Source organism: Triturus cristatus, chromosome 8, assembly GCF_964204655.1.
Source record: "Triturus cristatus chromosome 8, aTriCri1.1, whole genome shotgun sequence".
Lineage (NCBI taxonomy): Eukaryota > Metazoa > Chordata > Amphibia > Caudata > Salamandridae > Triturus > Triturus cristatus.
Window position 1 is genome coordinate 411,981,486 of NC_140591.1, and position 26,359 is coordinate 412,007,844.

The 26,359-nt window shown below is 48.9% G+C and overlaps 1 protein-coding gene across 1 annotated transcript in view; it reads right to left on the reverse strand.

Moving 5' to 3' along the window:
- VWA8 (von Willebrand factor A domain containing 8) overlaps window positions 1-26,359 on the reverse strand; it is a 1,291,603-nt gene that overhangs the window by 975,016 nt on the left and 290,228 nt on the right. The window contains exon 7 of the mRNA XM_085621802.1: window positions 19,271-19,320. Within this exon, the coding sequence (XP_085477928.1) occupies window positions 19,271-19,320 (50 nt within the window). The remainder of the gene's footprint in view (window positions 1-19,270; window positions 19,321-26,359) is intronic.

The window sequence follows — 26,359 nt, forward strand, 5'->3', positions numbered from 1 at the left end:
AAGAATTCCTTCCGTTCATCTAGGAACCACAAACAATCCAATAAAATATGTGGGCTGCTGCATTTTACTTTTAGACCACATGTACACAAGCCCTGTTCGTTTCTCATAGCAGCTTTTATCTTCCTGTCTGCATTGCATGGATTAAGTCCAACCCTAAATTTCAATACGACATTCCTAGGCTTAGGACCTGGCAGGGATTCAATACAAGGGAACATATGATCATTGCTCCAGCCTTTTACTGAGAACTGGGTGGACGGTTTACTCCCCAGACAGAGCAAAATCTCCTCTCTAGCATTATTACTTATAATAGCGCAGAGCTCCTGCTTGGGGATCTGCTGCCCTAACTTCCACTGACTTGGGTCTAATGATAGCTTGACACAGATCTTAGCTAGCATGCGTCTAACTTGGGATTACCAATTCAGTTCACTTTACAAAGATGTGATATTTTATGGATCCTTTCTCTACTCAATCTCTGCCAAAAATTCAGTGTAGCTTGCAGCCCCTGGTAACTCCAGGCTGTAAATTGGCATTCTGCACTCACAGCCTGGATCATAGTTGAAGGTGGAAGTGCAAGGAGCTGTTTCACACATTTGCCTTCATCAAGCTTCCAATCCAATTTATCGCCTAAGGATAATACCTCGACCCCATACTGAAATTGTGGGCAGCCCATTGCGTTAAAGGCTGACAATATGGGAAATAAAGACGGACCCCCATATTTCCGCTTGAACTGTTTTAGGCCCCATAATGAGGATAGTGACATTGCTTTTAATGATTCCATGTGGTACCTCCAATTTAATTTGGTATTAAACTACATATCTAAATATTTATATTTGTCCACCACCTCAACTTTGACCTCCCCCAGTTGGCAATTAAAAACTCTCCTTCCTTTCCCCAGCGCCATTATTTTAGCCTTGTCCAAATTGACCGTAAGAAATTTCTTTAAACAATATTCATGGAAAGCGTCCAATTTCTTTTGCAGATCCAATTACCTCATGTCCACTATTACCAGATCATCCCTATATAGCAGACATGGTATATGGGTCCCGCCCATCTCAGGTCTTAAACCACCAGCATTACGTAATGTATTTGGTAAATCGGATAGGAATAATGAGAAAAATAGGGGGGCCAGGACGCAGCCCTGGCGTAGACCATACTTTATCTATACTTTCTTTGATAGGGTCGCTTGGGTATCGAAGATTACCCAGCCCAGTTCTGCGAATGCAGTTCCTGGATTAGTGAAAATAACGCCTTGTTGACACCGAGCCGCCCCAGCATATCTCACAGTAGCTTACAATCTATCAAATCAAAGGCGGCCCGAAAATCAACAAAGTAGCAGAACAATCTACCTCGTAGTTCACTTGCCTTTTTTGCCATTGTCTATAGACTAAGGCAATGATCTATTGTTGAGTGGCCCTCTTTAAAGCCACCTTGTTCTATCGGAATTTGATTGTTTTGCTCTACCCAGGCCTTCATTACGTCTAACAGTATTTTTGAAAATACTTTCTCCCCCACATCCAACAAACTAATTTGGTGATAATTCTTGGGCTGTGTGGCATCTTCCTTTTTATATATTGGTCTGACTATTGCCTCTTTCCAGCTTTCAGGAAAGTCCCCAGAGGTCAAAACCTTTCGAAAAATGACATTAGCAAGCTTGCCCACCAATACACATAATTTTTAATATAATTATGGGTAGATAATCTGGTCCTGCTGCTTTAGTTAGTTTTAGGAATTGGATGGTTTCTTTTATCATCTGGAAGGAGAAGTGCAACTCTATTTCTAACCCAACTTTAACCGTATTTTCCCGGTTTTCATCTGCCCTTTTACTATCATACAGATTTGCTCAATCCCCTCCTGCACCAATTGCCAAAATGTCCTAATGTTATTGTTGCTTTTCACTTCAAGCACAGTTTGCCAATTTTTTTTGCCCTGTGCCTGATTTCCTTTCCTTCAACTTGCTTTAATGCTCAAATGTTGCAGAGCGGAGGTTCTCCATTGTTACCTTATCCTGCCTTATCTTAAGCAGTATTTCCCATTTCCGTACCTTCAATTTTAAATTACTACACTTGTTGTTGAACCAGCAATTTCTCTTACCCTGCTTATCATAATCACATTTCTTAGTCGCAGTTCCTGATTTTAGTTTTACCCTCAAACAATATACCACCTGCTCTATCACCTGGCCATACCATGTTAGGAAACTCGCCATTCCTCGGGTTTACCGAAAGACATATGGTCTACCATCAGGTCATTAAGCAATTTCAAACTATCCTCAGTTATACGGGTGGTTACAGGTCGAGGGTACTGCATCTGCAGTGGGGCCACTCTTTCTCTTTGCAGCCTTTGCTCTACCTTACATATAACCAATGGTCACTAAATTCAAATTGCGGCACTTGTAACTCTTCTACTTCAGCAAATTGGCAAGCATTTATGAAGGCGTAATCAATTGGACAGCTCGGATTACCACAAAAAGTCATTTTTGCAGGGCAGTCAGTATCTACTCGTTCATTGACACAAAACAGCCCTATGGTTCACTTGCCTTTTTTGCCATTGTCTATAGACTAAGGCAATGATCTATTGTTGAGTGGCCCTCTTTAAAGCCACCTTGTTCTATCGGAATTTGATTGTTTTGCTCTACCCAGGCCTTCATTACGTCTAACAGTATTTTTGAAAATACTTTCTCCCCCACATCCAACAAACTAATTTGGTGATAATTCTTGGGCTGTGTGGCATCTTCCTTTTTATATATTGGTCTGACTATTGCCCCTTTCCAGCTTTCAGGAAAGTTCCCAGAGGTCAAAACCTTTCGAAAAATGACATTAGCAAGCTTGCCCACCAATCCACATAATTTTTAATATAATTATGGGTAGATAATCTGGTCCTGCTGCTTTAGTTAGTTTTAGGAATTGGATGGTTTCTTTTATCATCTGGAAGGAGAAGTGCAACTCTATTTCTAACCCAACTTTAACCGTATTTTCCCGGTTTTCATCTGCCCTTTTACTATCATACAGATTTGCTCAATCCCCTCCTGCACCAATTGCCAAAATGTCCTAATGTTATTGTTGCTTTTCACTTCAAGCACAGTATGCCAATTTTTTTTGCCCTGTGCCTGATTTCCTTTCCTTCAACTTGCTTTAATGCTCAAATGTTGCAGAGCGGAGGTTCTCCATTGTTACCTTATCCTGCCTTATCTTAAGCAGTATTTCCCATTTCCGTACCTTCAATTTTAAATTACTACACTTGTTGTTGAACCAGCAATTTCTCTTACCCCGCTTATCATAATCACATTTCTTAGTCGCAGTTCCTGATTTTAGTTTTACCCTCAAACAATATACCACCTGCTCTATCACCTGGCCATACCATGTTAGGAAACTCGCCATTCCTCGGGTTTACCGAAAGACGTATGGTCTACCATCAGGTCATTAAGCAATTTCAAACTATCCTCAGTTATACGGGTGGTTACAGGTCGAGGGTACTGCATCTGCAGTGGGGCCACTCTTTCTCTTTGCAGCCTTTGCTCTACCTTACATATAACCAATGGTCACTAAATTCAAATTGCGGCACTTGTAACTCTTCTACTTCAGCAAATTGGCAAGCATTTATGAAGGCGTAATCAATTGGACAGCTCGGATTACCACAAAAAGTCATTTTTGCAGGGCGGTCAGTATCTACTCGTCCATTGACACAAAACAGCCCTATGGATCCTAAGAGCTTTACTGGGGTTTCATCTCGTGCAGAGCCACCTGATCTACGGAAAATAGCTGGGGGCACCAGTGCAATGGCTAATAATTCTTTAAACAACTTATCGCTAAAGGAGGGATCCAATATATTATTAAAATCCCCTAAAATCATTACAGTGTTGCATTTGCTGTACAGAGTAGCTCAAAATCTTCTTCTAGCAGTCCCAACTGCGCTTCATAATCTATTATATACCCTGGTTGAATGTATACATTAGCCACAATTATTTGTCTTCTGGCCCGGGGCCACTATAGAGCTCTATCTGACTAGCCAATAGTCATTAACTTTTAACCTAGTTGCTTTATTGGCTATTTTAGAAGTGATTAGTCCTCCTGAAGGGCGTCCTGGGCCATAAGCACTGCCTCTTTCGTAAGCATTAAAAATCAATTTGCTGGTTTGGGTGCTTCGCACAGCCAAGGCTCTTAAAAGCACATATTTCATATCTTCCCAACATTTCTTTGAAGGTATCTTGAGTCGACTGTCTCCTATACCCTCTGTGTTCCAAGTCAATATCCCCAAGCTGCACGAGTACTCAGTTTCCTAATCCAGATCACTCATCCCTCCCATTATATTATCATCCCTACTTGCAGTTGAATCAGATAGGGGTTCAAAGGGGTTCCTCAACAAAGGTCCTTCTACAGCATTATATATATTTACTTGTAGACCGCCCTTACTTCTATCAGTAAATGTTCTTTTATGCTGATCCCCTGATAAGTCATACTGAATTTGATCGGGGCATAATCCTACATGGTGGGTGAGAGCCCCAAGACTCCTGGGACCACTCTCTTCCATTCCCAATCCACCAACTTGCACCAATCTTATACCCTCCTTTTACATTTTTCCTTGACCCACACCACCACCTGCTTTACACATTCGGATTAAAAAAAGGACCTTTGTCACCTCTTTTCCTTCCAAATTTGTTGTGAAACCTTTTTGCCTTATATCACCGGATATAATCTCGCCCAAGGTAGGACATTTAACCAGTACTTGTAACAGGTGCAAGCGATTCAGGGGCTTTAACTTCTTCTGACATTTTCTCCCTATCCCCCCACCCAATGGTTCCATAAATACCCATAGACAATCCCTTTTATTATACTTTCCTTCGCTCCTCCTGTCTCAGGGAGCTCTGCCTAGTATTGAGCCTTCACTTTTTCTGAGTTGATCTAAGGAGGACTCACCCCTTTTATTTAAATCAGGCAGTTCTGACTTCACCCTGATTCCCTCTTTTTTGCATCCCACTGTTTCCTTTCTTCTCTCTTCTACAGCTCTTCAGGGTTGCGTACTCCCAAACAATACTTTATTCGCCTCTTGAACTATTACTCCTATTCTATGCAAATCCAACTCACCCTCTTTTTAATTCACATTCCGTTCTTCTGTCGTCTCACTGGCTCTGGGGCCACACACTGCCCTTTCTTCCAAAATCGTTTTATGCCCCCTGTCTTTTTCAGCGGCTTCTGTATTTCCACTCTTGTCGTATAATGAGGTATATACCTCTTTGGCCCCCAAAACTGCCCCCTTTTTATTACCAGCATTGGGCACTTTGAAATGTATACCATAGGGGGATTAACAGACTGTGCTTGTTCTATCTCATCGGTGTCCAGCGGCGCATATACATTCTGGTCTCTGTTCTCTGTTACTGGTCGTACTAGAGAGGGCCTAATATTAATAATTTGTTTTAGCTCCTTTGTGATCCTCTGTAGTTGGGTTTTATTGAATTGCCCCTGACCATTATTTTCAATTAAGGCTTCTAATATTGTCTGAAGGTTTTTTTGCATTAGAAACATTACTTCTAACAATGACGAGGTCGAGGTTGCTGTCATATCTAGGGCCAGGGAGGACAACAAGGTATCGGGGGGATAGGGCCTTGCCGACGGATACCCTTTCCTGCCTCTTATAATAAGTCATTTCTCCCACTACCTGATCCCTCCCTCCCTTGCCTAATCACCGATTGTTGAAGGACCTCACTGTCCTCTGTGGTGCTATTAATTCCACCGGGGAAGAGACAGGGTAACAACAGTAACCTTGGCTCACGCAAAAGCATCCCCCCAAAATGTTTACTCCCTCCTTCACCCAAAGCTTCGTCCAAGTCTGGAAGTGTCTAAAAAATATTAGAGTCACTCATTACGTTCTTCTCGCCCTCTTTCCAGTCGTCGCCTTGAAGACTTCCCAGCAATAAAGGGTGCTCATGTGCGTCTGGTTTCCAGTTAAAATATTTCCCCACAAAGTCTTTTATAGATTGTCCCAAAGGTGTAACATACTAGGAGTCAAATTCTCTTTGAGGGGGTCAATAATAATGCTCTCCACTAACTTACTATGCTAGTCCTCTTTAAATGGGTGCCCTTTTTTTGAAAAAAGTCTTTCTGTCCCCTCTTTATGTTATGGCCCCTAAGTGGTTTCGCTTTTGGCGGCATTTCCCTCAGCAGTACTGGATCTGCTACACCTTATGGTAGTCCGTCTGGTTATAAGCAGGAACCAGGTAATGCACAAAAAGACTAACGTCCCCCTCTGCCTTGGTGCTACAGCCCCCACCGCTGGCCTATATAATTTGTTGACCGCTAGATCAAGTTCCGGTGTCCTTACTATATTTCTAGGTACCAATTAGTTGCCCCTGCGCTCACTTTGCCACCTGAACTAAATTACCACTCCGCCACACACCCTGACCCCCCCTGGCTCTCGAGTGGGGCTGGATGCGGTAGCCCTTAGCGGAGGGGGGGATGCTGCAGCACAAAGCTTGATTGTGGCGTTACGATGCACCGGTTCGGACTGCTGTTTTATCTCTCGCCTTTAAGCACACCTCCTTACTTGGTTGTGTGAGCTGCCATGCCCACCTGGCCTCCCGCCGCTTCTTTAATGGTCCTCAGTGATGTCTGTGATGTCCAGGCCTGGCTAGACACGCGCTGCGCTGAGGCTAGGCCTCTGACGTTGGTCGCAGCAAGTAAAGGGACACATACACTCGTGATTATGTATGAGCCAAGACCCCGAGCGGTCTTGTGCTCCTTTATTTAAGCCTTTGGGCGAGCCCGCCCCCTGGGTGCCTGCACTAGCACAAAATAGTATTGTGCGGGTCGGGTGGCACCGTCACTACATCCCTCCAATCTTTCAGATGCTACGTTATTATAATGTTCGTCGGTTAGGCCTCCGACATGTAACATGCAAAATCTCTGAGTCTTTGACTAGGGACTGGATTTGGCCAAAGACCATACTTCTGGCTCCGGGGGTTATAATCAGCCCTTATCCCCGCCGAGTCGTCTCCTGATGACGGCATGATTGCACTGGGGCCTGCCGCTTCAGCACCAGCCGGTGTCCTTTCTACTGGACACGTTAGTGCCGGTACCTGGATATCCCTTGAAGTACTTGGTGGGATTACTTCATCGCCCCAGTCTTCCGTCTCAGTCTCTTCACCTTCTGCGACGGCCCCGCCTCCTCTTTCCAGAACCAAGAGACGTTTCTTGTAACGATCCGAGTCCCCTGTTTTGCTGACACCATGGTCCCCTGCACGTTGGTGACCCTCTTACACGTCTGGTTCATACGGAGTGCGATATTTCCAACCTGGGTAACGGTCCTTCACAATGACTCGGTCTCCAACTGAAGATTTGCCATTTGGGCCCTGCGCGCTTGGCTTGCCTTGTTGTTAGTGTTCTGTCTCCTGGCTTGCGCAGCAGCTTGATCTAGATCTGGGGGACACCAGGACGAGTCCGCGGGAACATTATCACGAGACGCCTTCCAGAATATCAAATGAGCCGGTGCACACTTTGTCGTACAGTGGGGCGTCTGGCGGTATTCACTCAAGAATAGTTGGAGGCAGTGCTCAGCATCATCACCCTTTTCGACGCATGAAACGTTCTACCTCCCCATTCGCCTGCGGCCATTGCGGTGTGATCTTGCGATGACGAATGGCAAGGGACGTCATGTATTCCTGGAAGTCCCTCCCTTGGAAGGGTGGCCCATTATCTGACTTGACTTCTTCCGGAAGTCCCATCATCGCAAAGTCGCGGTCTAGCGTGGCTTTGACCTGGGGAATGCTGTCGACGCCACCACCTCTACTACAGGAAATTTGGAGTGCGAGAGAATGAGGACCAGAGTGCTTCGCCAATCAGGGAACGAGCCAAAGTCGATGCTAACCTGAGTCCACGGTTCAGGACACGGTGCTTCTGTGACTACTGGATGAGGAGCTGGGTCTTGACTAGTGATATTGCACGAGTGACCGGTACAGATGACTTCCTCGACCATGGAGTCCATGCCTGGGAACCAGCCCTTCTGTCTGAGACGGGCCTTTGTTTTGGCAAACCCTTGATGTGCCAGGTCGATCACTCTCTTTTGACGGCCCCGGAGTATCACCAGGTCTCTGCCGCGCAGGACGACCCCATGCAAACCTACACTTAGCTCACTGCGTGCCCTCCATAGTTGTTGGCGTGACAGTCTTTCTTCTTTGATTAGGGCCCGAGCCTTGTCGAGAAAGTGTTGCCAGCCCTGATCGGTCAATGTTTCCTTGACTTTGGACAAGCTTTCATCGTCCTCAGTGGCTCTTCCCACGTCTTCTAGCGTGAGAGCATTTGGGCACGCCTCCTGGGATATCATTCGGACAAACTCCTTTGTGTTGTCCTCATCGGCGAGCCGTTCCGTCGAGGCAGTCGTGGCAGGGTGACGTGACAGAAACTCCGCAGGGTTGTTGACCCCAGGCCGAAAGATGACTTCAAAATGATAGGCTTGCAGTTGTACTGCCCATCTCTCGATTCGTGGGGGAGCCAGTCTGGAAGTGCCTGCAAAGAGGGGAGTTAGAGGCTTGTGGTCTGTGACCACGCAAAACTCCTGCCCGTAGAGATAGAGGTGAAAGTGTTGGCAAGCCCACTTGATGGCCAGAGCTTCTCACTCTATCTGGGTGTACCACATCTCCGTTCACGTCAGAGCTCTGCTGGCATAAGCAACTGGTACCCATACTTTCACCGTTGTTTCTTGCATGAGAACAACTCCTAGACCAACGCAACTAGCATCTACCACCGCCCCCGTGCGTCTGTTGGGTTGGAAGTACGCCATGACCTTTTTGTCGATGAGTGCCTCCTTCACCGCATGGAATGCGGTGTCTTCTTTCGGGGTCCACGCCTGCGGTTGTCTTGATTTTGTGCAGTTCCGGAGAGGCTCCAAGAGAGACGCCAGATTCGGAATGAATCGGCCACAATATGTGGCCATGTCTAGGAAGCTACGGACTTCCGTGGGCGATGTGGGTCTCGGGGCAGCACGTATGGCATCGGCCTTCTTCGGGTCAACCTGGAGGCCATCTCGAGAGAAAATGTAACCTAAGAATTCCACCGACCTTTGGTAAAACGAGCACTTGGCTCTGTGGAGGGTAAGTCTGCTTTTCTCAAGTCGTTGAAGGGTGTCTCTGAGATGCACGTGCACAGTGTTTTTGAGAGTACCAGGATATCATCACTCAAGTTGATACCTCCCATAGCGTTCTGAAACACTTCTGCTGCAGATCATACCCCAGAGCTCAGCCTCTTGTACAGATGACTTCCTCGACCATGGAGTCCATGCCTGGGAACCAGCCCTTCTGTCTGAGACGGGCCTTTGTTTTGGCAAACCCTTGATGTGCCAGGTCGATCACTCTCTTTTGACGGCCCCGGAGTATCACCAGGTCTCTGCCACGCAGGACGACCCCATGCAAACCTACACTTAGCTCACTGCGTGCCCTCCATAGTTGTTGGCGTGACAGTCTTTCTTCTTTGATTAGGGCCCGAGCCTTGTCGAGAAAGTGTTGCCAGCCCTGATCGGTCAATGTTTCCTTGACTTTGGACAAGCTTTCATCGTCCTCAGTGGCTCTTCCCACGTCTTCTAGCGTGAGAGCATTTGGGCACACCTCCTGGGATATCATTCGGACAAACTCCTTTGTGTTGTCCCCATCGGCGAGCCGTTCCGTCGAGGCAGTCGTGGCAGGGTGACGTGACAGAAACTCCGCAGGGTTGTTGACCCCAGGCCGAAAGATGACTTCAAAATGATAGGCTTGCAGTTGTACTGCCCATCTCTCGATTCGTGGGGGAGCCAGTCTGGAAGTGCCTGCAAAGAGGGGAGTTAGAGGCTTGTGGTCTGTGACCACGCAAAACTCCTGCCCGTAGAGATAGAGGTGAAAGTGTTGGCAAGCCCACTTGATGGCCAGAGCTTCTCGCTCTATCTGGGTGTACCACATCTCCGTTCACGTCAGAGCTCTGCTGGCATAAGCAACTGGTACCCATACTTTCACCGTTGTTTCTTGCATGAGAACAACTCCTAGACCAACGCAACTAGCATCTACCACCGCCCCCGTGCGTCTGTTGGGTTGGAAGTACGCCATGACCTTTTTGTCGATGAGTGCCTCCTTCACCGCATGGAATGCGGTGTCTTCTTTCGGGGTCCACGCCTGCGGTTGTCTTGATTTTGTGCAGTTCCGGAGAGGCTCCAAGAGAGATGCCAGATTCGGAATGAATCGGCCACAATATGTGGCCATGTCTAGGAAGCTACGGACTTCCGTGGGCGATGTGGGTCTCGGGGCAGCACGTATGGCATCGGCCTTCTTCGGGTCAACCTGGAGGCCATCTCGAGAGAAAATGTAACCTAAGAATTCCACCGACCTTTGGTAAAACGAGCACTTGGCTCTGTGGAGGGTAAGTCTGCTTTCCGCAAGTCGTTGAAGGGTGTCTCTGAGATGCACGTGCACAGTGTTTTTGAGAGTACCAGGATATCATCACTCAAGTTGATACCTCCCATAGCGTTCTGAAACACTTCTGCTGCAGATCATACCCCAGAGCTCGTGACAGAAACTCCGCAGGGTTGTTGACCCCAGGCCGAAAGATGACTTCAAAATGATAGGCTTGCAGTTGTACTGCCCATCTCTCGATTCGTGGGGGAGCCAGTCTGGAAGTGTCTGCAAAGAGGGGAGTTAGAGGCTTGTGGTCTGTGACCACGCAAAACTCCTGCCCGTAGAGATAGAGGTGAAAGTGTTGGCAAGCCCACTTGATGGCCAGAGCTTCTCGCTCTATCTGGGTGTACCACATCTCCGTTCACGTCAGAGCTCTGCTGGCATAAGCAACTGGTACCCATACTTTCACCGTTGTTTCTTGCATGAGAACAACTCCTAGACCAACGCAACTAGCATCTACCACCGCCCCCGTGCGTCTGTTGGGTTGGAAGTACGCCATGACCTTTTTGTCGATGAGTGCCTCCTTCACCGCATGGAATGCGGTGTCTTCTTTCGGGGTCCACGCCTGCGGTTGTCTTGATTTTGTGCAGTTCCGGAGAGGCTCCAAGAGAGACGCCAGATTCGGAATGAATCGGCCACAATATGTGGCCATGTCTAGGAAGCTACGGACTTCCGTGGGCGATGTGGGTCTCGGGGCAGCACGTATGGCATCGGCCTTCTTCGGGTCAACCTGGAGGCCATCTCGAGAGAAAATGTAACCTAAGAATTCCACCGACCTTTGGTAAAACGAGCACTTGGCTCTGTGGAGGGTAAGTCTGCTTTCCGCAAGTCGTTGAAGGGTGTCTCTGAGATGCACGTGCACAGTGTTTTTGAGAGTACCAGGATATCATCACTCAAGTTGATACCTCCCATAGCGTTCTGAAACACTTCTGCTGCAGATCATACCCCAGAGCTCAGCCTCTTGTATCGTCGTAGACCCACATGAGTGGAGAATGTTGTGATATTCCTGCTGTCGGGATGGAGTTCTAGCTGGTGATAACCAGCGTTGAGGTTGAGTTTCGTGAACCACTTGGCCCCGTTGAGGTCTGCCACCATGTCATCCACGGTACGCGTGAGATGTTGCACCCGTTTCACGGCTTGGTTTGGGAGGCGGATGTCGACACATAGCCAAATGGCTCCAGGGTGCTTTGGCTTGGGGGCTACGACCAAGGGTGACACCCATGGGATGGGGCCCAACACCTTTTCTATTACATCCAGCTTCTTTAACTCCTCCTCCACTTGGGGGCGTAGGTGGAACGGCACCCTCCTGTGCCTCAGAGTTGTGGGCTTGACCGTTTGATCAATGTGCAGTTTGAATAGCTTTCCCTTCAGGCACCCCAGCCCCTCGAATAGCATAGGAAATTCTTTGAGGATATCTAGGGCGTGTAAGTCATGCACCTGGTTGGCAAAAAAGACCAGCTCCAGGTCTTCTGCCATGCGGCAGCTGAGGAGTGTTCCACGCTTTCCCTCGGTGACGTGAAACCGCGTGTGGAGGTGGTGTTCTTCACTGGCTACTTCAACTTCCATGACTCCTCGTAGGGAAAGTGGCTCCGTTCCACCATAGATGTATATCTTTGCCCTGGAGGGTGTGAGCGGAGGTCGCGGGGATAGTCGTTCATATTGCTCACTGTCCATAACGTTCACTGACGCCCCAGTGTCTATGAGCGCTTTGACTAAGGAACCTGCCACTGTGATGGTGCACATGGGTGGGGGTCGACGTCTCGGACCCTCTCGACTCACAAACCATTCTATGAAGACGTCATCGTCGTCCTCGCCTAAGCCATAACCCGGCAGGGTGGCGTCCACTTGCTCTAACAGGCCTTCCAGCATCAGTTGTCTAACTGCTGTTGACGTTCCACGCTGTCCCGTAGTGTTGATTCTCGCTCTCCCTCCTCGATACACCTTCGCGAAATGGTTGAGCTTTCGAACTGGGAGCAGGTCTTCCCCCTAGCAAAACATCGACTAGATGGTGGACGATCCAAGCCGCAGTTACAACATGCGCTCTTCTGTCGTGGTCTTCCATTACCTCTTTGTGCCACTGGTCGTCTTTGAATGGCGTCCACCCTCTCTTCTTTTATCACCGGAGGTCGAGAGGTTTCTGAGTGAGCAGTGTGCCGGTTAAGGGCCACCTCCATCTCATCTGCCCGGGCGTTGGATAGCTCATGGGACCTTGCGAGCACTAGGAGCTCATCCAGAGTGATACCGGGTTGCCTGAGTATCAGGTGGCGGAGTATCACCAATCGGCACCCTTGTATGACTTGCACCCTAATTTCTTCCCTCTGGTCGTACAGCGCGCAGGAGCTCGCTAGCTTCCTCAGGCAGGCGTAGAAGACGTTTATGGTCTCGGCTTCCCCTTGCCTCTCTTGGCGGAGCATGAATCACTCGAAATCAGGGTGACCGCTCAGCTTCTGAGCTCCGTCGCTCCTCTCCCTCCTGCCACCTCTGCCTGCTCGCTGCCCTGCTGACTCCGCCGCCTCCTGCCTGCCTGCTGCAGCCCGCACGCCGCTGCCCAGCTGTTCTGTTTTCTCGCCGCTGCCCACGGCGGCCACGCCCACGTGTCCTCCCATTCGCCGCCCCGCTCCCGCCACCCAGCTGACCCTCCCTCCCGGCTCCTTACTTATGACGCCCCCAGAGCGACCGCGCAGCGGACGCGCGCAGCGGGAGCGCCGATTGAGCGCCGAAGGTGCACCAAAGGTAAGCCCGTCTGCGCCCGTCCGCGCCTGGCCCGCGCCCAGTGCCAGCACCCCTGGCCCCCGCAGACCCCAGCCCACCCGCCGGACGTACGACGCCGCCACCCTCAACGCACTCAACACCGGCCGAATCCCGGGATGCTACCGAGCCACCCCGAGACGAACCCACGGACCCTTCAGCTGCCTCGCCTGCAAGTTCACCTGCATCCGGTCCAGCCCCGCACCAGCACCCGACAAGCCGAACACCAGCAGCAACCACCTCAAGTGCATCCTACTCAACACCCGCTCCGTCCACAGACACGCCATCGAGCTCTGGAACCTCCTCGACACCACAGCTCCTGACGTCGCCTTCCTCACGGAAACCTGGATGAACGACTCCTCAGCGCCCGACATCGCCATCGCCATCCCAGTGGGCTACAAGATCACCCGAAGAGACCGCGACAACCAGACGGCAGGAGGGATCGCCATCATCTACAGGGACACCATCCGCATCACAACCAACACCGACGACACCCTGACAACCGCCGAACACCTGCACTTCCAGATCCACAACAAGATCGCTGACATACACAACAGCTTCAGCCCACAAACAACGCTCCCCACGACCGCACCAACGCCCCCCACCACCACCCTCAACGCCTGGACCCAGATCAACACAGAAGACACCATCTGCACGATGAACTCTATCCACTCCGGATCTCCGACCGACCCCTGCCCCCACCACGTCTTCAACAAGGCCGACGCTGTCATCGCACCCCACCTGCGGGACATCATCAACACCTCCTTCGACACCGCCACCTTCCCTGAGACCTGGAAGCACGCCGAACTCAGCGCTCTACTAAAGAAACCAACAGCGGACCCCACCGAACTCAAGAATTACCGCCCCATCTCGCTCCTCCCGTTTCCAGCCAAAGTCATCGAGAAGACCGTCAACAAGCAGCTGGCCGCCTTCCTCGAGACGAATGGATCCCTCGACCCATCACAGTCCGGCTTCCGAGCCAACCACAGCACCGAGACCGCCCTCATCGCTGCCACCGATGACATCCGAGCCCTGCTGGACAACGGTGAAACAGCGGCCCTCATCCTCCTAGACCTCTCCGCAGCGTTCGACACTGTTTGCCACCGCACCCTAGTGCAGCGCCTCAGCAACATCGGAATCCAGGAGAAGGCACTGGAGTGGATCATCTCCTTCCTCGCTGGAAGGACACAGAGAGTCCGCCTACCACCGTTCAGATCTGCAGCCACGGAAGTCATCTGCGGCGTCCCCCAGGGCTCCTCGCTCAGCCCCACCCTCTTCAACGTCTACATGAGCCCCCTTGCGGCCATCGCACGCCAACACAACCTCAACATCATCTCCTACGCCGACGACACCCAACTGATCCTCTCCCTGACCAACGACCCCGCCGCCGCCAGAACCAACCTCCACGAAGGGATGAAAGACGTAGCCGAGTGGATGACGACCAGCCGCCTGAAACTGAACTCAGACAAGACGGAAGTCCTCATCCTGGGCTCCTCGCCCTCCGCCTGGGACGACTCCTGGTGGCCCCCCGCCCTGGGCACCGCACCGAAACCGACAGACCACGCACGCAACCTGGGCTTCATCCTGGACTCCTCCCTCTCCATGACCAGACAAGTCAACGCCGTCTCCGCGTCCTGTTTCAACATCCTGCGCATGCTACGGAAGATCTTCCGGTGGATCTCCACCGAGACCAGGAAGACGGTCACCCAGGCACTCGTCACCAGCCGACTGGACTACGGCAACGCCCTCTACGCCGGAACCACCGCCAAGCTCCAGAAGAGACTCCAGCGGATCCAGAACGCCTCAGCCAGACTCATCCTCGACATCCCCCGACGCAGCCACATCTCCGGACATCTGAGAGACCTGCACTGGCTCCCCGTCAACAAGAGAATCACCTTCCGTCTCCTCACCCACGCACACAAAGCCCTACACGACCAAGGCCCGAGTTACCTCAACAACCGCCTCAACTTCTACGCTACTAAACGCCACCTCCGATCGACCAACCACGCCCTCGCCGCCGTCCCCCGCATCCGAAGAGCAACAACTGGAGGAAGGTCCTTCTCCTACCTGGCCGCCAAGACCTGGAACACCCTCCCGACCGAACTTCGTCTGACCCAAGACCACCTCTCCTTCAGGAAGAAGCTCAAGACCTGGCTGTTCGAGCAGTAGCGGCACCCCACCCCCCCCCCAAGCGCCTTGAGACCCTCCGGGTGAGTAGTGCGCTGTATAAATGCCTTGATTGATTGATTGATTGATTTATTTGAGGGTCAAAATGCCTGTTTAAGGCTGCAACCGCTTCATCGTAGTTTTCGCCAGCCCCTGCGTTCGGCAGGGTTTCGAACAAGTCATATAGTTCCTCTCCTCCGTAACACATAAGGAGCAACCGTTTTACCCGACCATCTGTCTCTCTCATGCCCACAAAATAATGATCCAGGCAACCAATCCAAGATTTCCAATGCGCTGCCGCCATGTCTGCCACGGGGGCAGGGGGGGCTGCCGTGGCATGGCCTGGTGGCACGTGCAGTGGTGCTTGTAGTGGGACCTGTTGTTGTGGCACAGGAGCACCAGCTCCATCTGTGTTGGGGACGCTCATGGCTGCTCAAGCTGAATGCCTCTGGATGAGAGCGGCACCTGCCGTGCACGCAGGGGTGTAGCCGTGGGCAAGGTGTGGATGGCACACTCACGTTGTCCACCTCAGTGCTGTTGCACTTGCCAGTGCTTGATGGGGGGTGTCTAGGTGGCCTCCGTGCAGTGTGTGCTGAACAGGCAGAATCCTGGAGTAGGGTATCTTCCCCCTTGCTCTTGCCAGTGCTTGTTCACTGTTCTGGGTAGGTATGTTATAGGCACCCTTGCTGTTGCCAGTGCTTGTTCTGGGCGCGTGAATGTGCTGCTGCTGCTGGCCTGTGATCAGCACAGCGTGAGGGCACTGACTGACTCGCTGGGCCCGCAGGCTCGACCACGTGCTAGTGGGAGCGATGCTCCTGGCCGGATCGGGCACTCACTAGCAGGGGCTGCAGGCTCGACCACGTGGCAGTGGGAGCGCTGAGCCTGGCCGGGCAGGTGTGCACGCAAGACGGGCTTGGCCTCACCTGCATCACCCAGCACCGGTTGTCGCCAGTTTTGCTTTCTTCGCTTCCCGCTGAGCCGTCGCAGCGGATCAGGGCTACCGGCAGCTTCGCAGTGCGGGATGGGCACCCGCTGAGACAGCACGCACCGGGCTCTTTCATCCGGACGTCGTCTCCGCACCGGACACCACGGCAGTGGCCGCGCACCATGGCGACAGGGGAGGCTGCCAACACAGGTGAGACGCGGCAGAGGCGTGGGTAGGACTCGCCTCGTCGCCAATGTGATGTCCAGGTCGGGCTGGACAGGGGCTGAACTGAGGCTAGGCCTCTGACGTTGGTCGCAGCAAGTAAGGGGACACATACACTTGTGATTATGTATGAGTCAAGATCCCGAGCGGTCTTGCGCTCCTTTATTTAAGCCTTCAGGCGAGCCCGCCGTCCGGGTGCCTGCACTAGTGCAACATAGTATTGTGCGGGCCGGGTGGCACCGTTACTGCGGAGTCCTTAACTTTGCCCCCCCCACGGGGGAACCAGCCGTCCTTTAGCAGTTACACCTCTGCGGCAAGTACCACAGGAAAGGGACTGCATGAGGCCACCGGAAGAAACCCTTGTCACTCACCCAAAACACCATCCTCACCCGAGGAACGGGCAGAACAGGCAAGGATAAAGCGGACTTTGAGAGGGGGCAATAGTCTAATTATATGCAGACGGCTACCAGGAGCATGGTTTGCGATCTTGCGGCATGAGGCCACCGGAAGAAACCCTTGTCACTCACCCAAAAAACCATCCTCACCCGAGGAACGGGCAGAACAGGCGAGGATAAAGCGGGCTTTGAGAGGGGGCAATAGTCTAATTATATGCAGACAGCTACCAGGAGCATGGTTTGCCATCTTGCGATCGGCAGCTGCAGCTAACATCACCTCATGTTAAGTGAATCCTAATAATTATTTACCCACAATCCTCTCCTTCTCAGTGCATTTGTTAATGTAAATATGTATGAATGAGGCTTTTGTTTGGATTGCCCTGTCTAAGTTAAACAACTGTCGCCCACAAATTCTGTAACCCCCTCCTTATGATCCCTTCCGAACAAACAAGTGCTTCTGTAACATGTCACTTTGGCGACAATAGAATTTTGTGGTAAAATGTTTGTGCCGTTGCAATAAATTACATTTTAAAAAACATGACCGAAGACATCTCTCGCTAAAGATTTTCAATGCTGAGTCACTACAGACCATGTGTATTGATCATACAAATTAGAAAAATCTGAGAATCTTTAAGTAAAAAGAGAAAAAAGAGTTACCGAAAGAAGGATTACATCGGAGCCCTGGTATAGGATCACACTTGAACATGTTTGAGGACAGGTTTGAGGGCACCCATAACATAATACTGAGCAAACAAAAGTGACAGAAAGGGGCATGGTATCTCTCACAAGTGGCCTTGGGCTAGTCCACGGCAAAGAAGAGCATAAGCTTGAGAATTTGTTTTTTTAGCATTAAAGCAGACAATGAAAGCACTATGAAGACTTTGAGAGGTCATTTGAACTTTATAAATCTCAATCATTCTAAAAAAATCTCATTCATAATTAGACAGGTCTTCTAGATACTTCTGACTACTTGAGTATCGAGCATAATGCTTCAGAAATGTTAGCAATGGAATAACTAACTTGTGGTAGCCAAGCATTCATAAAAAATGCTAATTTCAATGTCACCTCTTCCTGTTATCACGCAGAAGTATCAGCTTGTTCACCCAATACCAGGAAACAAGGGTGAGGCTAAGAAGGCAGAGAGATAGGTTAGTTTTATCATACCAATAAGAAATTGCAGTAGCAATTTTGCTCTGGACAAGAGAAATTGCTGGCTCAGAATTTGGGAGTATGTGGCTGGTTGGTTGAGGAGGACATGGGATGAAGCTACCAGCTTCGTGCAAAAATTACACTAAAGTGTCAATATACCTTAGTGTGGTGAAGTTTAGGCTGCATGCTTCTGGACCAGTCCATAAAAACACTTGTTTGGTGAGTGCATTCAGAAGGTGGCCACCTCTATTGTCTGTTGTGCAGCTGATATTTGTGGGGCATCAGTACTAATTCATTTGATGACATCCTGATAATTGGACAGAGTTTCATAAGTTGCGGAGCAACTATCTCACTGTGATCTACTGAAAGCAGCCTTAAAAATAGTATTGTTCTCTAAGCAGAGTGAGCCATAAGTCTATCTCATCCCTCTTGATTAAAGGATTTGATTGCCCTCTTTCTTTTTGTTTAAATTATTTTTTATTAGCACTTAATCGAAAAGCACAAAATACAAACTGCCATCATACACATCAATTTGTTGGTGATTCTCAGTCTCCTGACGACAGCCCCAGTGTGCTCCCACCTATCGCCGATTCCCAGCACCGCGATTCAAAAATGGGGTGTGTAGGCCTCAGTCCCCCCACGCTTTTACGGCTCCCACGAGTGTACAAGTTGTATTGTATTACAGCTCGACCGTCCAGTCAATAATCCAGATGGGTTCTACGCCGCCAGTGGAGTAACATGTCGCTCACATGAGTGTCTGATATGTGAATGTCTCATGACATAGCACGTTGAATGCCCTAAACTAGACTATAACCTTACTTAGATGATGGAGACTGAGCACTGTATGGGTTCTGTCCGGGTTCCACCCCTTGTCCCAGACATCCATGTGGCTAAGACAGGTGGATCTCCCTACTCAGAAAAAAGCTGCAGAAATATGGGAATTACTCTCAAGGTGTTGCCACAGCTTGATTCTAGCCGGGTCACAATTACAAGAAGGCAGCAGAGCCCTCGCAATGTATTGCCCGTTACGTCAGGGCTCCCAAAGATCATGGCAGGAGGATTCTCCCTACAGACAGAGGAGCTGCTTCATACCGAAGTGACTCCTGAATACAAAGAAAATAAGATATGACCTGAATCAACACAAACTACTTAGCATTTCCGTGGTTTAGAGTGAAAGGAGCATTTAATTATTCACAAAAAGAAGTAATGAAATACCTATACATGGGATATAATGAGGCAACCTTTATCAAAGTTAACATTTACCTTTCTGCAGAAACATTTGATCCAATTGAGTACAGTAGAGTCAGTTGGTCCTAAAAAGAGAAGAAAATATCACCTTTCATTACCTGACCATTGGTTTATTACCAGTTCTACTTTTATGGTTAATACTGAAAAAGGTAGAGGTCAAATCAATACACAGCGGTGAAAATCAACAGCCCTAATCTTAATTCAGTGGTTGACTCCTTACACAAGCACACAGCTGCAAAGGAAGAGAGACCACCAGAAAGAACATTGATGAAAGCAGCCAGAACTCTGACAGAGTCAGCCCGCCACTTCCACACGAACAAGGATCACCCACCTCTGGCTGCAGTACTGGTTGATACTAATGAACAACCACTGAGGGCAGGGTAACAAAGGCAGCTGATCAAGTATGGCCGTGGAAGGCCCTTACACCCAACGCACTGTCCTAGTGCCTACACTAGGCTGTATATGTGGAGCTCAGTCTTTATCTGGTAAAGTGTCTGTGGGCGGTGAAGGAAAGAGTGACACCATTAAAACCAAAAGCTGGGTGCGACCAAATAACGGGTTAGGATGTTAATGAGGTAACAAGAGGAGGAAGAGTACAGAGCGATACACATACGATTTTATATAAAAACTGGAATTTTAATAATATATTTTGCTGAATGTTCACATGGTACATAACCTAGCAATCCCTTCAGTTGTATCCCAAACTCAACCTGCTAACATAAGAAAAGAACCCACAGTCATTTCCACTGGGACACCCTCCATATAAACAAATTGTTCAGTCACATACCCATAACAAGCATTGAAAATGCAATAGGTCTCGCCTTTGATTAAGTTAAAGCCATTTGCTTTGCTAATGGTATTGTATAGCAAAGCAAATGGCTTTAACTTAATAAAAGGCGAGACCTATTGCATTTTCAATGCTAGTTTCAGAATGTTAGGAGTGAACTGAAAGGTTGTATTTTTCTCAAGCAAAGTGAAGAAGTGAAAGAAGAGAGCGGGGAAGTCGGAAACAAGGCAGAGGGGGAGAGTGACACACGTGGGTCAGGCGTCGAGGGAGGGGAAACTGAACCTAGAGGAGAGAGACGTACACACACATAGAAGTGGAGATGGAATAGAGGGTGAGATGGAAACCAGGGCAGCGGGAGGGAGATATACACAAGGTGTCAGAAGTAGAGCAAGATAGTGAGGGGAGAAGTAAACAAGGGCAAAGGAAGAGAGACACCGCTGGAGGTCAGAAGGGAGGCGAGAGAAAGGGGGAGATGGATACAAGGGCAGAGAGACACACACACAAGGATTAGAAGGGGAGCGAGCGAGAGAGAGAAGGAAACAAGGGCAAAGAGAGAGAAACGCATGGAGGTCAGAAGGGGAGAGAGAGACAGGGGAGGTGGAAACAAGGGCAGAGAGAGACACACGGGGAAGTGGAGCGAGATAGTGAGTGGGAGGGGAACAAGGGCAGAGGGAGAGACACACATGGAGGTCAGAAAGAGAGAAAGAAACAGGGCAGAGAGAGATACACAGGTGTTCAGAAGTGGGGGAAGAAAGCAAGGGGGAGACAGAAACAAGAGCAGAGAGAGTGACACGCAAGGGGGTCAGGCGTGGAGCGAGATAGCGAGTGGGAGACGGAATCTAGGGAAGGGAGACGTACACACACACGGAGCCAGAAGTGGAACGGAAAAGAGGGTGAGATGGAAACCAGGGCAGCGGGAGAGAGATGTGCACACGCCGTCAGAAGTGGAACGAGATAGAGAGGGGTGAAGGAAGCAAGGGCAGAGGGGAGAGAGATACACATATAGGGGGCTCAGAAGGGAAGCGAGAGAGGTGGGGCAAACGAGGGCTGAGAGAGCGAGAAGCCGGCAGGAAGGGCAGATGTGGCTAGCGAGATGGGCGAGGAGGCGCAGGGGGTGCATGCTAGTGGGAGAGGGCACAGAAGGAGAGGCCGCGGCGGGTGACCCTCGCCGTAGTGGCATGGCAGGGGTGCCCTTATTAACAACCTTCCCTTCAGCTGCCAAGAGCGTCCATGATCTCGGGGTCTGGGAGGGATGTTTTCTGCTCTTTATTTAAAGGGACTCCATGTGCCTTGCTTATGCCAGAGCGCTCACACACCCCGCGTGGCGGTATATTGTATTCGGAATGTTCCGAAATGCACGCGCTCTCTCTTGGCTGCACTGAAACCTGCCAGCGGAGCTGCGGGACCTCATCTGCATATTCAAGCTTCCGGCTGCGGGGCTGCTCCAGTGACGGGTCGCTTTAGATTCATACATCCAGAGCGTTTCTTAAAATGTCTGCAGCTTTGGGGCCCGTCTAGGGCCCGACCTCGGCATCACGCAAGGAGAGGTGAGCCAGTGACGGAGGGACTGACGCCCTTGGGCACCGCGCAGTGATGCAGAAATCAGAGTTTGCCTTTGTTAAGCACCAATATACAACCCTCTCCCAAAACAGCTCGACAGAACTGCATGGCACTCCCCCATCCTCGCTTCCCCTTGCACCGCTAAGGGCACTGCAAATAGCCGGCACCGCTCGCATCTGAACATCACACAATCCCAACCCCCAAAATAAACGCTGCGCCGCTGCACCAGGATATTCCTGCAGGACCGTCACCACGGGGAGATGAGCAATGGGGGTGGTGTGTGGGAGCCAGACAGGGGAAGGCACTACAGTCTGGAGTTAAAAGGCAACAAAATTAAAGGGTTCAGAGCTTTAAAGCAGATTTAAGCATAAGCTGGAGTTCTGAACAGCTGATGACCATTAAAAACAAGGCGCTGTATAAGGAGAGGTGGGGGCCAGAGATGAGTGCGCGCCCGTTAGTGCACGTTACAAGCCTGGCGTGTCTCAAAGCAAACGCAGCCAAGGCGAAAGATTAACAAGTGGGAGAAGTGCTGGGAACAGGTGCCCTCTGGAATGCCTGTGCGCCGTGGCTCATCTGCTTCACAGCCGTCGTGAAGACTTTTCTTATCTGCTTGTTAAATAAACAGGCAGATAAGAAAAGTGTTCACAACAGCTGTGAAGCAGGCAAGCCAGTCCGTATGGGCCGCCCAAAAGGACAAAGGGCGGTAACACAGAAGCCTCATTTTCAATGGGAAGACACCGTTTACCATAAATGGTGACGCTACCCAATGAAAATGAGGGGCGGGGCTTCAAGCCCCCTTCTGAAAAATACTCAACCACAATATGTCTCACAGACGCGAGCAGCGCATGCGCGCTGCAACACAGGTCTGCAAGACCTAAAAAGTAGTTACAAATAAAATATGGTGAACATGTGACCTGGTTACCCCGCCCACATGATGCTACCTAAATTCCCAGAAACCACTTCAAAGCCTTGGTACATTACAGAACCTAATCATACCTTGGTGTATGTGCTTCATGCACATTTGGTTTGTTGCGTGCATTGCAGTGATCAGTCTACCATGCTGGCTCTTTAGGGTAACCTGCTCTTACTTCATTTAACCACTTTTACAAATCAATTTTTATTGTATTTTGGTCAGTTGAAAGAGCTGCAGAAAGAGTATGTTGTGTAAACTTAAACATTCTCGTGCGATAGGTGTAATAAGGACCCAATCCCATTGATCTCCATTACACATACACATATGCAACATTTGTAGAAAGTTGATGATCATTCAGTATTTCACTCTTGATCCTGCCTTTAGTGTCACAGGTCAAAGTGAGAGTCAAACAGCACTTTATGAAATGAAGACAATGGAAGGTCAGATTTACAAGGCATTTGCAAAGGTGAAAATCCGGCTGAAACTCTTGCCATAAATTGTCTGCAGAATCATTATGTTATTTTACATTAAGTTATTCCTCAAATAGCCTTTGCATTACTTTAGAAACAGCCAGGTCTTAGGCAGTGATTGAACAATGTGCCATTCTCGAATCCCAGCTGCCTCTGTCTTTTCCCCAACGTTGTTGCCCCAGCAGGTCTGGTTTCTATCCTTGGTGTAGCACTGAGAACTTTATTATTCAGGTGGATGGTGCCTTTTGTATGCTCAAAAAGGGTGGGGTCTGTCTTCTGGTCCTTCTTGACCTCTCAGTGACCTTCGAAGTGGTATATCACAGAACCTTCCTTTCCATCCAGATAACCCACACAGGGATATTGGGTAAAGCCCTGGATTGGCTCACCTGCTTTTTTGTAAATATGCAGTATATTCTAGTGGAAGCACCAGGACTTACCAGAGTCCTGAGCTGTTTTGGGGGGGAACATGGGTTGATGCAAATCCTCCACCTTATTTAGCTCCTATACGGAACTGCTGGAGATCTACTTAACAACTCAAATGTCACTAAACACCATTACACTGACAACACCTAAATCTCTTTTTAGGATGGGCAAACACAGAAATTCACTGCCTGGTGAGGGCCTTTGTGCTATTCAGGGTTGAATTACTATCACTTCCTCAAACTTTATCTAGCAAAGACGTAATTCTGTTAATGACCTTACCCTCACTATCCATCACACCCTACTCCTGCCCTCTCCCTCATGTGATCTAAACACCTAAACCACTGGCTCTACCACAGTGAAGGCTCTGGGTTTCACACAAGATTCGTTTGAGGCTCACATCAGCAAATGGGTGTCAGTTTGCTCCTTCTATCTTAGAAGGATCAAACTCTTTCTATCTGCCCCTGTCTTCCATTCCAAGCTTCAATCATTTGTCATCTCTCAACTCCAGTCACTCTTCTTTCTTTAAAGAATGTTGTCCACTCCACTATGCCACTCTATTGGTCAGAGGTCATTTAATCATATAAGTCCATTCCCTTACAGATCCATTGCAGCTACGCATCTCCTTCAAAATCTGCTGCCTTACTTTTAAAGAATTAACCATGGTACAATGAAAGCCTAAATGATCAAAGACGCAACCTGAGACTAGCGGAACGGGGATGGAGATCCTCACTGTCCCTAGAGCACTTTAAGCAACTAAGATTAAGGAGGAGCATCTACAACAAACACATTAGAATCTCAAAAGCGAATTTCTTCAAAGATCAACTAAACAATGCTAGAAATCACCCAACAAAACTATTCGAAATGATCAAACATCAATCCTCTCAACAACCCAACTCCTCCTTATTAGGTCCAAACTCGCAACCAAACTGCAACACATTTTCCTCCTACTTTCTGGATAAATCTAAAAAGATAGACAATGAACTCCAAACAGCAAAGGAACAACTCACATTGTTACATCCACTCACCCCTCACACGCCGCCGGGTGTACAACCCCCCAACCAACACAGACTTACCCTAAAAAATAATGCATCTTGGAACACTTTCAAAACCTTTGATGAAAATGCCATCCTCAAGATCTTAACAACTCTTAAACCATCAAATCACTCCTGCGACCCTCCTCCCGCCAACATCTTCAGTGAGATCAAAACTTCTCTTATACCCCTCTTGACAAACATAGTGAATCTACTACAAGGACCACTTCTGAACTGCCTAAAAGCAGGACAGGTAACCCCCATTCTAAAAAAACCTACAGCAGACCACACAATCCGAGATAACTACCGTCCAATATCCACTATTCCTATCCTAGCAAAACTACTGAAGAAATGCGTCCATTCCCAAATATGCAGCACATTGATAATTACCACCTTATTGACCAGTACTAATCAGGCTTCAGACAGAACCACAGCATGCAAACAGCCTTGACACACATTGTCGATGATACGCTCAGAATACTAGAACAAAACAAATCTTGCCTCCTTATCCTCCTAGACGTATCCTCAGCCTTCAATACGGTCAAACATAACAGTCTCCTGGACTTACTTGAACACAGAATGGGTTTATCTGGTGCTGTCCTAAAGTGGTTCGCCTCTTTCTTAGACAACCGAACTCAAAGAATCAAGATTAACCAATCGCTGTCCACGACCACGCCGGTCACCCTGGGAATCCCTCAAGGTTACTCCTTATCACCTACCCTTTTCAATCTATTCATGGAGCCCTTAACCAAAATTCTGAAACCCTCCAATGTTCATTACCACATGTATGCGGAAGATACTTAACTACACCTAAAAATATCATCTCTGGATGACATCCGCTTACTCAACACAACTCTGCAAAAAACCCATAACTGGCTGACAAAAAACCACCTCAAACTCAACAAGCTCAAAACTGATTTTCTCCTAATTTCCCCACCACAGAACACAGCGACATTGAAAATGGGATGAAACACTTAACAGCCTTCAACTGCACACCACACATCATAGATTCCACTAGATCACTGGGAACAACACTCCACAAGAATCTCACCATTCAGGAACACTTCAGCACAGCCTCCTGAGGAGCAAACTTTCATATGAAAATTTTTAGAAACCTAAAACTCTTCCTCACCGCCGACGACCTCAAATCGGCCGTGCAAGCTCTAGTGATATCCAAAATAGACTATGGGAATATAACCTTATGTGGTTTGCCGAGATCCAGACTGGCTCCACTAAGAACTTCCCTCAACGCGGCTGCAAGACTCATCACAAAAAGAACAACCACATCACCCGTGACCTAAATGCACTGAACTGAAATGAGGCAAGAACACAGCTAAAAATTGCTTGCATGACACACAAAGCCATGCACTTCAACACACCAAAGTATCTAGCCAATAAACGGGATTTATCAGGCGGTGGCAGAACTTCGAGACGCACCATAACCTTGCTGTTAAAACCTCAAGAATTTCTAAAAAAGAAAACATACAACCGTACCTTCACCAGTCTAGCACCTAGGATATGGAACGCTCTGCCCCCGGAAACCAGAATAAACCCTTCAATCACTTCCTTCAAAAAAGAAGTCAAACTACTTTTGATGAACAAAACTCTACCCTGTTACCAATTCTTGAGCTAGTTCAATACTAATTAGATGCAGCTAACCTACCAGGATCTGCGCTTGACTCTAAGTGCGAATGGATAACGCAATCTTGAATACCTCCGGATCTACAAGGAGTACTGACAACCTTTATGTTTCTTCTGTGATCTACTCATATATATGTTCCCAGTTTTGTTTTCCCACTCTATCCATTTGATGTGATCTACAACGAGAACCGACAACACCTATGTTTTACTGTTATACATGTTCCTAGCTTTTCACTCTACCTATTTGATGTAACATTTGTAAAGCGCTCTGATACCCTT